At 42.6% G+C, this 13,889-nt stretch overlaps 1 protein-coding gene across 3 annotated transcripts in view; it reads right to left on the bottom strand.

Moving 5' to 3' along the window:
• nrg2b (neuregulin 2b) overlaps positions 1 to 13,889 on the bottom strand; it is a 54,037-nt gene that overhangs the window by 21,204 nt on the left and 18,944 nt on the right. For all 3 annotated transcript variants that reach the window (XM_055034569.1, XM_055034570.1, XM_055034572.1), the window contains exons 2-4: positions 11,880 to 12,042; positions 11,103 to 11,221; positions 10,000 to 10,123 (exon numbers count right to left, since the gene is read on the bottom strand). In XM_055034569.1, coding sequence (XP_054890544.1) covers positions 10,000 to 10,123; positions 11,103 to 11,221; positions 11,880 to 12,042 — 406 coding nt within the window. The remainder of the gene's footprint in view (positions 1 to 9,999; positions 10,124 to 11,102; positions 11,222 to 11,879; positions 12,043 to 13,889) is intronic.

The following is a 13,889-nucleotide window of genomic DNA, read 5'->3' as shown; positions in this document are numbered from 1 at the left end:
TTCGAATAAAACAAGTTTAATGTTATGGTTTTACATGCAGTATTTTACTTCATACTTCTATGCAATTTGTATGGAAACACTGAAACTTTTCTTTCACTCATGCTTTTGTTTGATTCTGAGCCAACGAGATACTTTTCCTTCCTTCCTTCCTCCGCTCAGGCTTGTCTCTTTTCTCTTCTTTCTTGGCTTATTGAAACCTTGCTTGCTTTTTGGTCCCAACGTAGTCATGGTTTCCTTCTGGCGTCTCGCCCCACGCAGCCCATTTTTGTCTTTACGCCTAAAGAAAAAAAAATGGCCTTACTATGGATCTTAAAACTGCCACGGCACTTTTTTTTTTTTTGACAGTCTTTCATGTCGGCTGGAGATATTTGTGGGAGTTTTTTTTTTTGTTTTTGTTTGCCTTCCAAATTTTCCTGGCAGGTGTTGGTCTCCTTGACCGTGGCGTGGCTTCAACGTAATCCCTTGTTTTCCACTTTTTAATTAGAGTTTAATCACTGCTCATTGGCTTTCTCAATTCCTTGGATATTTTCAATGTCCTTTTCCTGCTTTGTCCGGTTCAACTGCCTTTTCCTGCAGACCCTTTGACTCTGAATGCAGCAGCATCAGAGCAGCACCGTATTAAACTCGACCCTTTATGCAAACACAAAAACTACAAGCGAACTTTGATTACCTATAGTAAGCTTTTGTGTTTTTAGGTCAAAGCTTTTCACCAGCAACAGAATGTTTGGAATAAAAAGAAAATTTAAGAGCAGATATTATATGTACCTGAAGGTTGGCAGAATTTCAGTACTTTGAATTACAATTGGACTTAAAACCAGAGGCATTGTGCCTGATTGTTTGGTCTCCAAGCTACTGCCTCTCAGACAGCATTAAAAACATAATTAAGGAGTTTTATGGATCTCAGTCTGGAGTTGGAAAGTTCTCCAGCAGTGTTTTGTTAGATGGCCACTGACTTATGGGTTAATTAAGAACCTGGGGTCGCCCTTCAGATTCGCTTTGTGTGTCTCTGTTTTTGTTCTCAGATCTCAACTTTGGACTAAACGCTGTTCACTCATTAAGCATAAAATATGTACAAACTACGATCCTTAGATTTAAGCTGCTTTTTACTGGTAAAGCTAGTTGAAAAATTATTGTGATCTACAGAAAGAAATCAAGCAAACGTTTTGCTGCCAGGCGAGGCGGTTACAAAAATTTGAAATCCCAAACGTAGGGAATGCAGGGTTCCCCCCCCCCCCCGTGTATCACAGCCTCGTCTCTTCTGAGCACGCTCCCAGCTACGAGGGAGGGCGGAGACTGAATGCTGCGTCTGCAAAGAGTAACCACTGAGTGTACCATTATAACAAATCAATCCAACTCAAAAGCCATTACAGTAACAAGGTCTTTGACACAGGCTCAGAGTTTAACCTAGATTTATCAGGAAACGGAGCATTTGATTGCAAAGAAACCCATAACTCCACATTAAAATGTTTTCACAGGAGAGAACACAGGAAGGCACACGCGGCAATTATTTCAAGCTACAAATGTTCCCTTAGCATAAAGTTTTCTATTTACTTCAATGGAGTAGCTGAGGTTCTGCTGCTGGAAAACCAAACGGGAAAAGTTTAAGAAAACCATTTTAAAAAAACTCAACAGAGCAGAACTGATATGTATTACAATGGTTTTAGTGCTTTTAATAATAAATTCACCCAGTGATAGAACTTCAGTGTGCAGGCGCGCTGTCCACAGTAGGGATGGTGTGAGATTTTTACCATGTGCACAGATGTGTTGCACTGACCTGACGTGCGCTTTTTCTTACTTTTTTGTGGTTTCGGGAACTAAAATACTAATAGTGTTATTCAGAAACGGAGGAAGCGTTGTCCGACCGTGACACCCGCCGCGCTCTTCGCCGAGCTTTGGGCTAAGACCGCGGGAGAGTTCAGATCCGTAAGGAGTTTCAAATGGGGTTCAAATCAAACAGCGCAAATAAAATAAAATGCACCCACTGACAGCTCTCCACAGACTGTGAGCATGAAAATTGTCGGAATAGATATATATATATATTTTTTTCTGGATTTCTTGGCCACGAACAATAACAGGCGTTTACATACAGCTGCAGAAAGTGCTGTTCTGTTTCTGGATGGGTGGCGAGCTGTCAGCGAATAGTGTAAGTGGGGGTCGGGGGGAGTGCGAGTCGGCTATTCTCTCCCTGGCATCAGCTATCAAACTCACAGCGCCGAAACTAACAAGCCGAGCTCCTCACTGCATCACAAGAACCCGGAGATTGATTCAAGTACATGCAGGGAAACACCCAGGATTTATTTACTTATTCCTTTTTCTGCTAACTTACTTCTCCTCACAATTGGACATTGTGTTTTTCCCACATGCTATGCATTGTTCACCTTTTTAGCCATACCAGCAGTCAAATGTCTTTGATCGACAAGGTATGAGTTTTTTAACCGCCGCTGGTTGAAGCAGGGAGATTTAGTGCCACGTCCTCCAGCTAAATGTTAATTGTAGGTGTGCTGTTGTTTTTGTTGGGACATAAAGACATAGATCTGAATCTGGATCAAAAATCATCACGAACGTTGCGCTGTAACGCATGTCAGAGCTCTTACCCCGACTGCACAATGGGTTTGATCAATTTTCCTGTCGCAACTTACACTAAGGTGCCTTTTTTCTTCTTTGCGCCGCAGCCGAGCGAAAGACGGGCATGCTTTAGAGAACCTGATCCGACTGCAGCGCGCATTATCCTCTGGACGGATCACAACAATTGACCGGAGTACTTCTGATACTGTTGATGTGGCACTATTCCAGCGATGATGACAGAGGCTCTTCGGCAACTCCATCCGGCCCCCGGCAGTAATAACCCGTGCCGTACTTATTCCATTGATGTAGTGCCTGGTCAACACATTTATCCAGATTAAAATGCAAGGACCTTCCTCTTGCCCTCTTGCATAAACTGACTGGGTATCCTTCGCTCCTCTTTCTCACCAATAAAGAGAGAACTTGCATTTTGAATCAATTACAGCGAAAACCCTCAGTAGAGCCCACTCAGCAATTTCCCAGAGAGATATAAATAGAGCAGAGAGAAAGAGGTGAAGCAGCCCTGTTCGCTCTCTCTCTGGTCTTTCTTTATCTGCCTAAACCGTCTTCCTAGTTTCCCTCCTAACTGTTTATGAGTGAAAATGAGCAGAGAGCACATCAAAGACGAGCACATTTTTTCGTTGGCAAACTCTTTGGTTCTCGTCAATCGATCGAAGCCTCATTAATCTCAACATAAGCGTACGCACCAACATTATATTGAGGCATCAATATTGGCCTGAACTGATAACGCCTGCGTATCGGATTAAAGGGAGCGTAATGACCCACGGGGACATTTGAGAGGAAATGCGATATTTTTAACTAGGTAGCTGAAAAATCCATTCGATGTATTATTGAAGTCATCGAGTCAAAACAGCTTCTCATTTCAGGATTTGACCTGCATGAACAGATATCTGACAATGTGTTTTATTAATAAAGTTTGGGTAGTCTTGAAGACGTTGTCCTCCGTCACTGCAAGCCGACATCTGCTTGAAAATGAATCTTTGCCTCAAGAACACAGAAGAGGCAGGTCAAAGTAAAACACTTCCATCTTGTTCATGTGCCAAAGCAATATACAAAACCAGCTGCTAAGCACCCTGGGGGAAAAAAAGCCTTGTTTACTCAACTCTTGGCGATATAAGAGACTGAATAAAACTAAAATACAACTTATTTTGATTCTGAAGTCATTTTTGACTCAAAGGGTAAAAGTTGGTAGATGCAACTAAATGCTCTTTTCCACAAGTGCCACAACTTATCTCTTCTACAAGGGATTTTCACTAGTAACCTGTTACACGGTACAAGCACCTTTTTCTGAGCCAACTCCGCCGCGGTTCCAAGCGGGCTGAAGATGAAACATCAGGACCAACAGGTCCTGATCGTGAGGTTGCGAACCAAAACTGCATCACGTTTTCTTTGCCATTTTCTTTTTCAAGTAAGACAAAACGCTGTTCGACATACTTTCGTCATGTACAGATCACGTCCCACTGCTTTTTGGACTCTGGGGTCACCCTGCTACAAGCCAAACCCCAAAGCCGTGTCTTCATGCCGTTTCCTATTGAACGTCTCAGCTGTGAAAATATGTTTCATCAACATCAGCGGAATGTCGACAAAACTCTGTGATGGAAACGCGGCTTTAATCCATTTACAAAATCTTGCATTCACAATAATGTCATGCTAAAAGCTAGCATCAGTACTGTGTACATTTGAACCATTTTTTTCTCTGCTGTTACGTCTTGTAGGGGGTATATCACTGGTGGAAACGACTGAGAAAATATCCAGAACTGGGCTAGCATCGAATTTAGCGGTGAAGCAAACGTCAACGAAAATGAGAGTTTCTTGGGGCAGTTTGCTGGTCTTTATGTACTTTTTACTAGATGTTGGCAAGGCAACGAGTCCTGCGGACGTAGCTCTGTGAGTTAGCCGTCACTTCCTCTCTCTGCCTGGATCACAGTCAAACCTCTGATAGGACAAAGCTACTCAGAGCTGATCGGGACTCACCAGAGGAAGAGAGCAGGGCTAATCCCAGCGATGAGTCCAGACCAGGAAAACACATCCCAATCTGAGAAACGCTTCTACAAAACTCCACATCTGCATGAGCGCCATTAACGAGCTCTTCTCCACTTCCACCCGGGTTTCAAACACAATGTCTTTCTGCATCGCCTGTCCTCCAATTTAACCTACAGGGTGCATTTTGCTGTACAGCAATAATTTGCCCTTTAGGGAAGAGGATATTAGATGTTTTCCCAGATGGGGAGGTCGGAGGGTGGGAGGGGGGAATAAAACAGCTTACAAAATACCCCCTCAAGTTTCAGAGCCGTCAGAGCGCTGGAATGATTTGCAGCACTTGTGCAGATTTATGAGAGACAGAACAAGAGGGAGAGTTAGGGTCTACATATCTCTGAAGTGAACAAGCAGCACTGACAGACTACAGACAGCGGTCTTATTTACATCCTGTTATCCAGCGACCCTGGCAGACGGGCCAACAAAGGATGACAGAGCCGAGAAACCCACGCCGGGTCCCATAAAAAAAAAAAAACAACAAAAAAACCCCTGCAGGTTCCTGGCCATGCAGCCGGCATGCTGAGCACAGAGCGGAGTCGTATACGCACACCAGGCCGTGCAATCGAGCACGTTTTCCCCCCAAACCCTCACACGCCCGTTACGTCTGGGTGTCTACCCTTTCAAACTAAGTTTTCTGCTTGTCAGCACCACGAGAATAAATCCTGAATTATCCTTCAGCAGTGTCCGCAAGGTATATCAGTTGGGAGGTGGAGAGAACGGCAGCGAGAGAAGGAGGGAAACGTGGGACGGAAACAGAGAGAGAGAGAGAGAGAGACAAGGAGGCGTCGTAGATGCAGGTACGAGGCATCTACTGTGGATCTAAGGATGAGTTTCTCTCAGATGTGTTCAGTTGTACAGAGAGAATTATAATAAAGCTTTTGATCACACAGGACTTTACATACCATCTGTTCTCCACACAGTCAGGGGAAGGAAACGCTGCACATGTTCCAAAGAATCCAGCTTGGAATTTAAAGATTACCACTGCTGTCTTATCCAAAAAGTTAAAATATCTATCTATCTATCTATCTATCTATCTATCTATCTATCTATCTATCTATCTATCTATCTATCTATCTATCTATCTGTCTGTCTGTCTGTCTGTCTGTCTGTCTGTCTGTCTGTCTGTCTGTCTGTCTGTCTGTCTGTCTGTCTGTCTGTCTGTCTGTCTGTCTGTCTGTCTGTCTGTCTGTCTGTCTGTCTGTCTGTCTGTCTGTCTGTCTGTCTGTCTGTCTGTCTGTCTATCTATCTATCTATCTATCTATCTATCTATCTATCTATCTATCTATCTATCTATCTATCTATCTATCTATCTATCTATCTATGTCACGGAAACTTCCTGGAGGAAGTAAGAAGGGAAGTAGCAGCTAATCACATGCAGTGGTTAACTAATCTTAGCAGTAGCACATAGCATGCATGGTGGTAGTTAGCATGGAGCTAAACGTCACAATATACCAGCCCTCAGCGAGATTGTTGCATGTTAAACTTTAGGGCAGTACAATGAGAAAAAGGCATTTCTTGTTAGCGGAGATGTGCAGATTTTTGCTAACGAGCTAATTTTTCGCTTAGTGCTTTAGCATCTTCGCTAACTTCAAAAACGTTTAGGGCTTCCTTCCTCTGAATCAACTTCTCAGGATAAATTAGAAGCATCCATTTACTTTGCTGTTTTATACACGTCCAGTTGAATAAAGTTTGGCATTTTGTGTTGAAGTTCTGATTGCAATCTTTTAGGGCTTCTTCAACTGGCTAGATGTTTATGTTCATGCTCTTATTTTGAAGTGAGCGAAGACTGTTCATGCAGAAGTTCCTTTTCCTGTCCTCGTGTTTTCTCTTTTTTGTCTCCCCACCAATAATTTATGTCAAATAAAACACTAATAGGATCAAAATAAAACCTGGACAGTAGAGAGAGCGACATACAATATCTAAGGCCGATATAGAAAATATTAATTATAATGTCTAATTGAAAAGGATATTTTGAAATTCTTAATATGTTTCAGGTTTTGTATGATTAGTTTCAGATTGACACGCATGTCCGTCGTTACTTTTAGCTGTGATTACCCACTGTGGTTGTTTTCCAGTTTATTGCTTTGTCTTCTGAGAAATACTTCTTTACTTTCTCCAGTGTCAGGCAGACAGACATTTTCCCTTTCTGTGTAAAACGTCGGTCTAAGTCACCGCTGAATCATTGAATACTCAGTTAATGAACACTTTTGCACTTGCTGCTCTAAACACCTACAAGTCTGATGGCTGCTTCCTGGGAAGACGCCTCCCACTCAGAGAAAGTGATGCGTTTAATGCTCGCAGTTTTGTTTCCACGCAAGGAGGACTGGATCACTCACAAGTGCAGGAATTATGTGGACCTGCCAGGGACGTCTTCGTGTCCAGGTTAGGTCCCACAGTTTGTCTCGTTTTTTTTTTTTTTTTTTTTAGGATATCAAATTTACAACTGGAGATGAATGTTAATGGACTGGGAACGAATTTGAGTGTCTCAACTCTTAACCTTAGGTGCAGAACTGACTGTAAAGTGGGTTTTACATGTAATTTAATGACCAGTGAGCTGATTGGCCAGTCTGCCTCAAGTTATTCACGTGAATAAGCTGCAGAGGTTGTGAAATAATTAACGAAAGTAGTACGTAAAAAAGATATCCCAAATTTGTAAGTGACACCATCAGATGAGGAATAACGACAGAAAAATACAAAATGTATTGTTGCGTAATGTCTTGGTACTGTGAAGCGTTAGACACAAACATGCTGGCTGTCGTGATCTTGTGCTTTTTAATGGCCTGGGAAGGTTTTCGAAGCTTCATACAGTCTGATTGTTTCAGAAATAAAAAATCAATTGTTGCTCTTTACATTTTTCAGACACATAAAGTTGTACGCAGTGCGAGAGTTATTTAGCACTACCTGCCATTTCTGCATGTTTCCCTTGTCCAAACTGATTGATTAGCATTTTTTGAAAAGCATTTCTGGTTACAGAAAATTCAGAATCCATTTGAGCCGTTGTTGTTTTGATCGTTTTGTCTGTTTTTCTCTGGATATTATTAATGTCTCCCAGTTCCAGTGCTAATTGTTGTTTAGAAATTAAAGATTTTGTTTAATCTTTGAGAGGGTGCGCTCACATTGTTATTATTATCACTATGAGATAGAAATGGTCTCAAAATGGCAATATTATCGTTTATCGCAATACCTTCTGGGACAATTTATTGACTGTCAAAACGATCTTACGCTGTTTCTATTGTACACACTTTTGATAAACGATGATTGTCGGGTGGACAATGAACGAAAAAAAAAACTGGAATATGCTGTGCTTTCCCCCCCCAAATTATATCAGAAATTTGTTTCGATGAACATCACAAATAAGAAGACAGACTAATAAAACCTGTGCTTGGCTTATGCTTATTTAAGCGAAAAAAAACCTCAACACTTCTAATTTGGACTTCTCGCCGTCGTCCAACAACCCCAGTCAAGCTTCATTTCGCTGGCAGTGACTGAGCAGCTCACTGGTGTGGCTCGGCGCTCAGTTCAAGGTGAAGGAGCGAATCATGTGACAGCCTGGCCTCCTCCTCTGTCCTCTGCGCTGCCCTCGGCTCGCAAAGTGGCTCATGGTTACGAGCCAGCAGAGAGAGCAGCTAACACACCGTGTCAGCGGGACGCCCTGTTTAACTTTTCATTGCTTTGCCGAGCGGAGTAGCATTGTGGAGAGTTGACCGTGACGTTGCCCGCTTCCTGTAACCTGACACGGACCTGCAGGGATCCCTTAAAGCAGAACAGCTCCAGTACCTGAGAATGGTTTATATTTATATTCGCCCCCACAGGTGTAAATGTCAGGCAAGTGATTTTTATGTTTTAAGAGTCACTTTTTGAATGAACCATTCAAAGGGCAGGGAGTACAAATCTCACCTTATTGAGTACTTTTCCTAAAAATTCATTCACATTAGATGAGATCCTCCGCAACAAGCACCAAACACACAATTTCTTTAAAAAAAAAAAGACCAGCGATCTTCTGGGATAATTCTAGTTGGATATTTGGCCGCTCTTGTTGCCAGAATTGGTACGCGTCATTTTAATTTTTTAGCTTCGTAGCTACAATCTTAAGCTCAGTCCACAAATGTTCAACAGAGCTGAAGCTGCTTCAGGTCTTTTGTAAAACGAAAGTGGAGGAATTGCAGTACTGCACATTTGGCCGGATTCCCATCGCTCCATTTATAACTTGTAGGGTTAACTTTGATTTTTTGTAAATGCTCTACTGGTACATATTATTTAAACATGTCACTATGATGAGACAGTTTGTGATGAGACAGATGATCTGTGAAAAGATCGATGTCCTCCACCTCCTCCCAGTGCTGCCATTGGTGTCTGAAGAAATGCACGACTCCTAGTCAAAAACAACCAATCAGAGCCAGGAGGAGGGTCTTAGCGCTGTCAATCAACTCATGTGTGTGCTGCTGAATGTACTAATGGCGGATTACAGGAAAACCATTTGTCCACCATCATCGGTTGCCATGCTAACTAGCATTAGCATTCATAACAGGCTATGTTGCGGTGAGCTAGCTGTAGCTTGGCAAAGAGCAAGGGGAAGGTTATACTACAACGTCACAATATAATGACAGTTTTAACAAATATGTAAAAAGCATATTTTTATAAAAGTTACATATACATATTATCTAAAAATGTCATTATGATGTAACATTTGTTATGAGACAGATAATCTGTGAGTAGATCGACCCAAAAAAAGCTTCTGAAAAGGCCCCGACCTTTAACCCATGACTATTGGTCCAGGGAAACTATGAAGAGAGGTCAATGTCCAACAACAATAACAGACGTGAGGTTCAGGTGATGCTTTGCAAAATGTCAGGGAAGGCAAAGATACATCAGGTCACACCAGAAAAACAAACGTCTCAGTGCGTCGTCAGTACCACATTCATATCTTAAATGTACGCTGCTGACTGATGATTCAATGTTTCACCAAGTCGATCAGCCACCGTCAAAACCCAGCGGACTGGATGCTAAACGGGAAGACAAAGACTCCATTTCCCAGAATGCCAGACGTTTGGAGCCCAAACGCTCCAGGATGCGTTTACGTTTTTTTTTTCTGTCCGTACGTTTTGCTGCGTCTCTCACCCACTCGCACACAGACACGCTCACACCCGCTGCGGCAGGGAACCAACACTTTTGGACGCGTATGGCGTGAACATTTCACCGCCTCAGCCAACCTGCTGTAGGCCGCCGCGAGAGGCCGGTGAGCGGGAAAATCTGACCCCTGAGCCACGATGGCGCCGTTTGGCACGCATATGAAATGCAGCGGCGACCGGCAGACACCGACGGATGAAAGGCGGTGGGGGTGGAGAGATGGAGGCTTGGAGGTGTGAAAGCAGAACTTACTTGCAGGACAGCTGGTTAAAACCGTGTATAAAGTAACAGTCTCCTCCGTTAGCGCAGTAGGCCCTTTCTGAGTCGTTGCAGCGCCTCACGTGACTCACACCTGGAGATGGGGTGGTGGTGGTCACTGGCGAGGACGGACACAGACAAAAGACACAGAGGGCTGTTAGCACTCAAGGTGTGTTGAATGAGGACACTTTGAAAATGCAGTGGGAACTTATTTCACAAGCTGTAATATGAAATGGTGCACAGCGTTTGGTTTCTGACGGTAAATCGTGCAGTTCATCAGGGTTTGGACCCTTTTCCCACAGCGTTTTGGAGGAAGGCGGCAAAACGGCGAGATGATTTGAACAGTAGCACCGATTTAAAAAAACAACAACACTCGGTTGTTATTGTTTTAAGTTTCGGCGAATCTATTTTCGTTTTCAACCCAACATTTTTCAGCACATTTGATCAGAGTCGATTCATATTTTCAGCTGAAGTCATATTTTCATTTCGTCACGTCGCTACGCCACAGACCGCTGCTTCTCGAAACAGACGGCGTCACAGAAATAATTCTAGGTACAAATATTGAAGCGACATCTCAAAAGATCCACCAGGAAGTGAAAACATCAGGAAAAATACGGCTCTTGAAAAAGGACAGCGATGCTTAGCAGTCGAGAACATTACTATGAAACTTCTTCTGGCACTTACAAATAAATAATTCACACTCAAGGTTAGCTTGGCGTTGGTGAAATTGCGAGTCTAAAGCCTTAAAGTCAAATTTGCAGCTGAAACAATTAGATGAGAAACTAAAACGAACGTAACGTCCACAGAAAGTTCACGTAGATGTCTGGTGGTCTCTGTACATTCAGTGAAGCACATATTTATCCGCAGCAGGCAAGTTTGATTCAATCAAATTCAGAACCCTTTGACCCCGTCGATCGGATGCGCTTCTTCACTTCGAATTCGAAACAAAAAAAGTCGCCAAAGAGTTCAGCTTCAAAACGCCGCTCCAACCCACCCTGAGGCGCTTCATCAACAGCTCTCCGTTTTCCCTGCGATGTGTTCACGTCGCATTTTAGCCACACGCTGACAGACATGCAGAACGAAGGTCTGGTGCTTACAGATCTGCACGGTGATGATACTCGTGGCGTTTTCTTGTCCTAACGAGTTTTCAGCCACGCAGGTGTAGTTGCCGGAGTCTTCCAGACGGACACGGGTGATCTGCAACTTTGAATTTTTTCTTGAGAGAGGAAGAGACAGAGACACGCTCAGTGAAATGGAAAAAAAAAACTCTGTTTTCTTTTCCAACAACTGGCACATAAACTGGCGGTGGAGAGACTTTGAAATGATTCGTGGAGGAACCATGATCACTACTATTCACCAGGTTCACAGCTAAACTGAACACATAGGCTGCGTTCACACAGCAGGTGTTGATGCGCAATCCCGATTTGTTTTTTTTTTTGTTTTTTTGGGTTGCTGAAATCCGATTTAAAAAAAAAAAGAAAAGAAAAGTGGATTTAGTTTTCTTTTGCCTGCTGTGTGAGCGTAGCCATAGTAACTGACGACCACATGTAATATTGGGAACAAAACATCCTAGAATCAGAGATCTTAATCGCTCTCGTTAAAATAACTTCATTCTTGTGCTTTCACCTCTTTCTTCTGGTAATATTCCACATGTACTCTCATAAAATAGTGACTTTATTCTCGTAATAAATAAAAAAAAAATAAAAAATCTCTTAATCCGGCCCCAGTGCGTCATTATATTATCTTAATGTGACTGACATCCTTCCTTTCCTGTGGGTAGCAGCTCATCTGGTGGAGGATGAACTCGCCAGGTGTCTCTGTTTTGGTTTCTTCCAGGTGATATCCAGACACACCGGACTCACTCAGACACTCACACGTTGGTTTTGATTTTGAGGTCTCTGCCTTTCTGCAGTTCGCGTCCGTCTTTGTACCAGCGGAAGGAAGGGCTGGGGTTCCCCGACGCCTCGCACTTCAAGTACATCTTGCCCCCCTCCAGCAGAGACTGGCCTCGCATCGGCCTCAGCTTGGGAGCAGACGCTGGGCACGCAAAGAGAGAAAAAAAACACACAAGAAACACGTGAGTGCAAAATCAAAGCTTTCGTCATTGGCAAACTAAAGGTTTTCATTGTCTTTTTAGCCGTGTGTATAAGAAATATTTTAAGCACAAGAGCCACTATCAGAAAAACTTCATATATCGTTTATCATTGATCGCGATAAATTTCTTATAAAAGTTCAGATTTATTGTTGTCGTGAAAAAAACCCAATGAAACAATGCCCTTTGTGTCAGTGTTGTTGTTTTTCTCCAGTTTGCTCAACGAGAGCATCAATAATATCAATACATTAGAAAATATGATTAGATGCGGTTACGATGTGCAGGTTAGTGACATAAATCACAACATTCTTACTTTCCAGACAGGCCCTCGAATTTAATAACTAAAAACAAAAGAAGCAAAAAAAAAAAAGAAAAACAGGCACATCTAAATAACTGGGTACAAGGTGAATCCTGGACAGCAGAGATGTTTTAAAAGAGAAGCATTTCAGAGAAAAGAAATCCCAGCTCAAAAAGTCTGCAGAACATTTTCACACTGGGGCAATCTGTGCATATATGTATACGTGTGTGTGTGTGTGTGTGCGTGTGTGTGTGTGTGTGCATGTGTGTGTGTGTGTGCGCGTGCTTCATCTGTCTCCTCTTTCTCTCCTAAAAAAGCGCAGACGACACCAACATGCAGGAGCTAAAGTGAGGAGACAACCCAACTCCATCTGCTAACATTGAGCCTCACACACACACACACACACACACACACACACACACACACACACACACACACCCCCACACACACACACACCCACACACACACACACACACACAAAGAAGCTAGCAGCCTTAAGCAATTACTGCTTTGCTGTTGGATGTGTTAACTTTTAAAAATTAAAGGTTACCTTTTTTCAGGTTAACATTTTATAAGCTTGAGCTTTTTCATTTTTTTTGTCACGTTGCCGCAGCAAACTGTAGCGCGTTTTTACTGGGATTTTACTGTAGAGACCAACACAAAGTGGTTCAAAAATGATGCAGTGAATGTAAAATTTTATATTGTTTTCTAATTTTCTTTTTTACAAACTCAATCCTTGTGGCCGTTTGTGGCTCTGGGGGAGCTGCAGAGATCCTCAGCTCAGATTTAAGACTCTACTGACTGTTAGTCATGCGCTTCACAAATCTGGACTTCAGCAAGAAAAAAAACACCAATTTAAATATTCAAAGAAAATCTTATTTACACAACTTGCACCAAGACTTTGTTAACTATGGGTTATACAAAACATATTACTTTTTTTGTTTGTTTGTTTTATTTTGCACAAAATCATTTTTAGTGAAATTTTAGTCTGGTCAGGTCTGTCTTTATTAGCTGTTTTCAAGCCTGCTGTCACTCTGAATTCAAATAAGAAACGCAATGTTTACACTCACATGTGAAAATGGCAGCAAAATGGTGCACAACTGTGCGACCGAACATCTTGGAAAAGCAGAACTGGAGGCTCCTGCACAACCACAGAACTACTGTAAGTAGTTTCTGAATGCTAAGTCAACAATAAAACACTTGTCTTTTCCAGCAGCCGTTGTACGGCGGTAAAACGAGCTGAACACGCGTGTCGGGGCTCCGTCTGGGTTGCTAGGTAACGGTAACGGTTTTCCAGACACCAGAAAACTTTCTCGCCAAAAGAACAGCTGGGTGTTTTACAAGCACTCGGACTGTTTTTAGAAGCAGTTGAGACGGGTCCCCTTTAACTTGATTACTGCTAAAAGACGAATGAGCAGCAGCACGTTGTTGGGATCCAGTGATCACATTTTGTGAGCGTCAGTCCTGTCACAGACTCTTGCTGCTGACGGATAA

This window comes from Poeciliopsis prolifica, unplaced genomic scaffold (assembly GCF_027474105.1).
Source record: "Poeciliopsis prolifica strain line A6 unplaced genomic scaffold, Auburn_PproV2 SCAFFOLD009, whole genome shotgun sequence".
NCBI classification, from domain to species: domain Eukaryota; kingdom Metazoa; phylum Chordata; class Actinopteri; order Cyprinodontiformes; family Poeciliidae; genus Poeciliopsis; species Poeciliopsis prolifica.
This window is presented reverse-complemented; position numbering and strand designations above follow the sequence as displayed.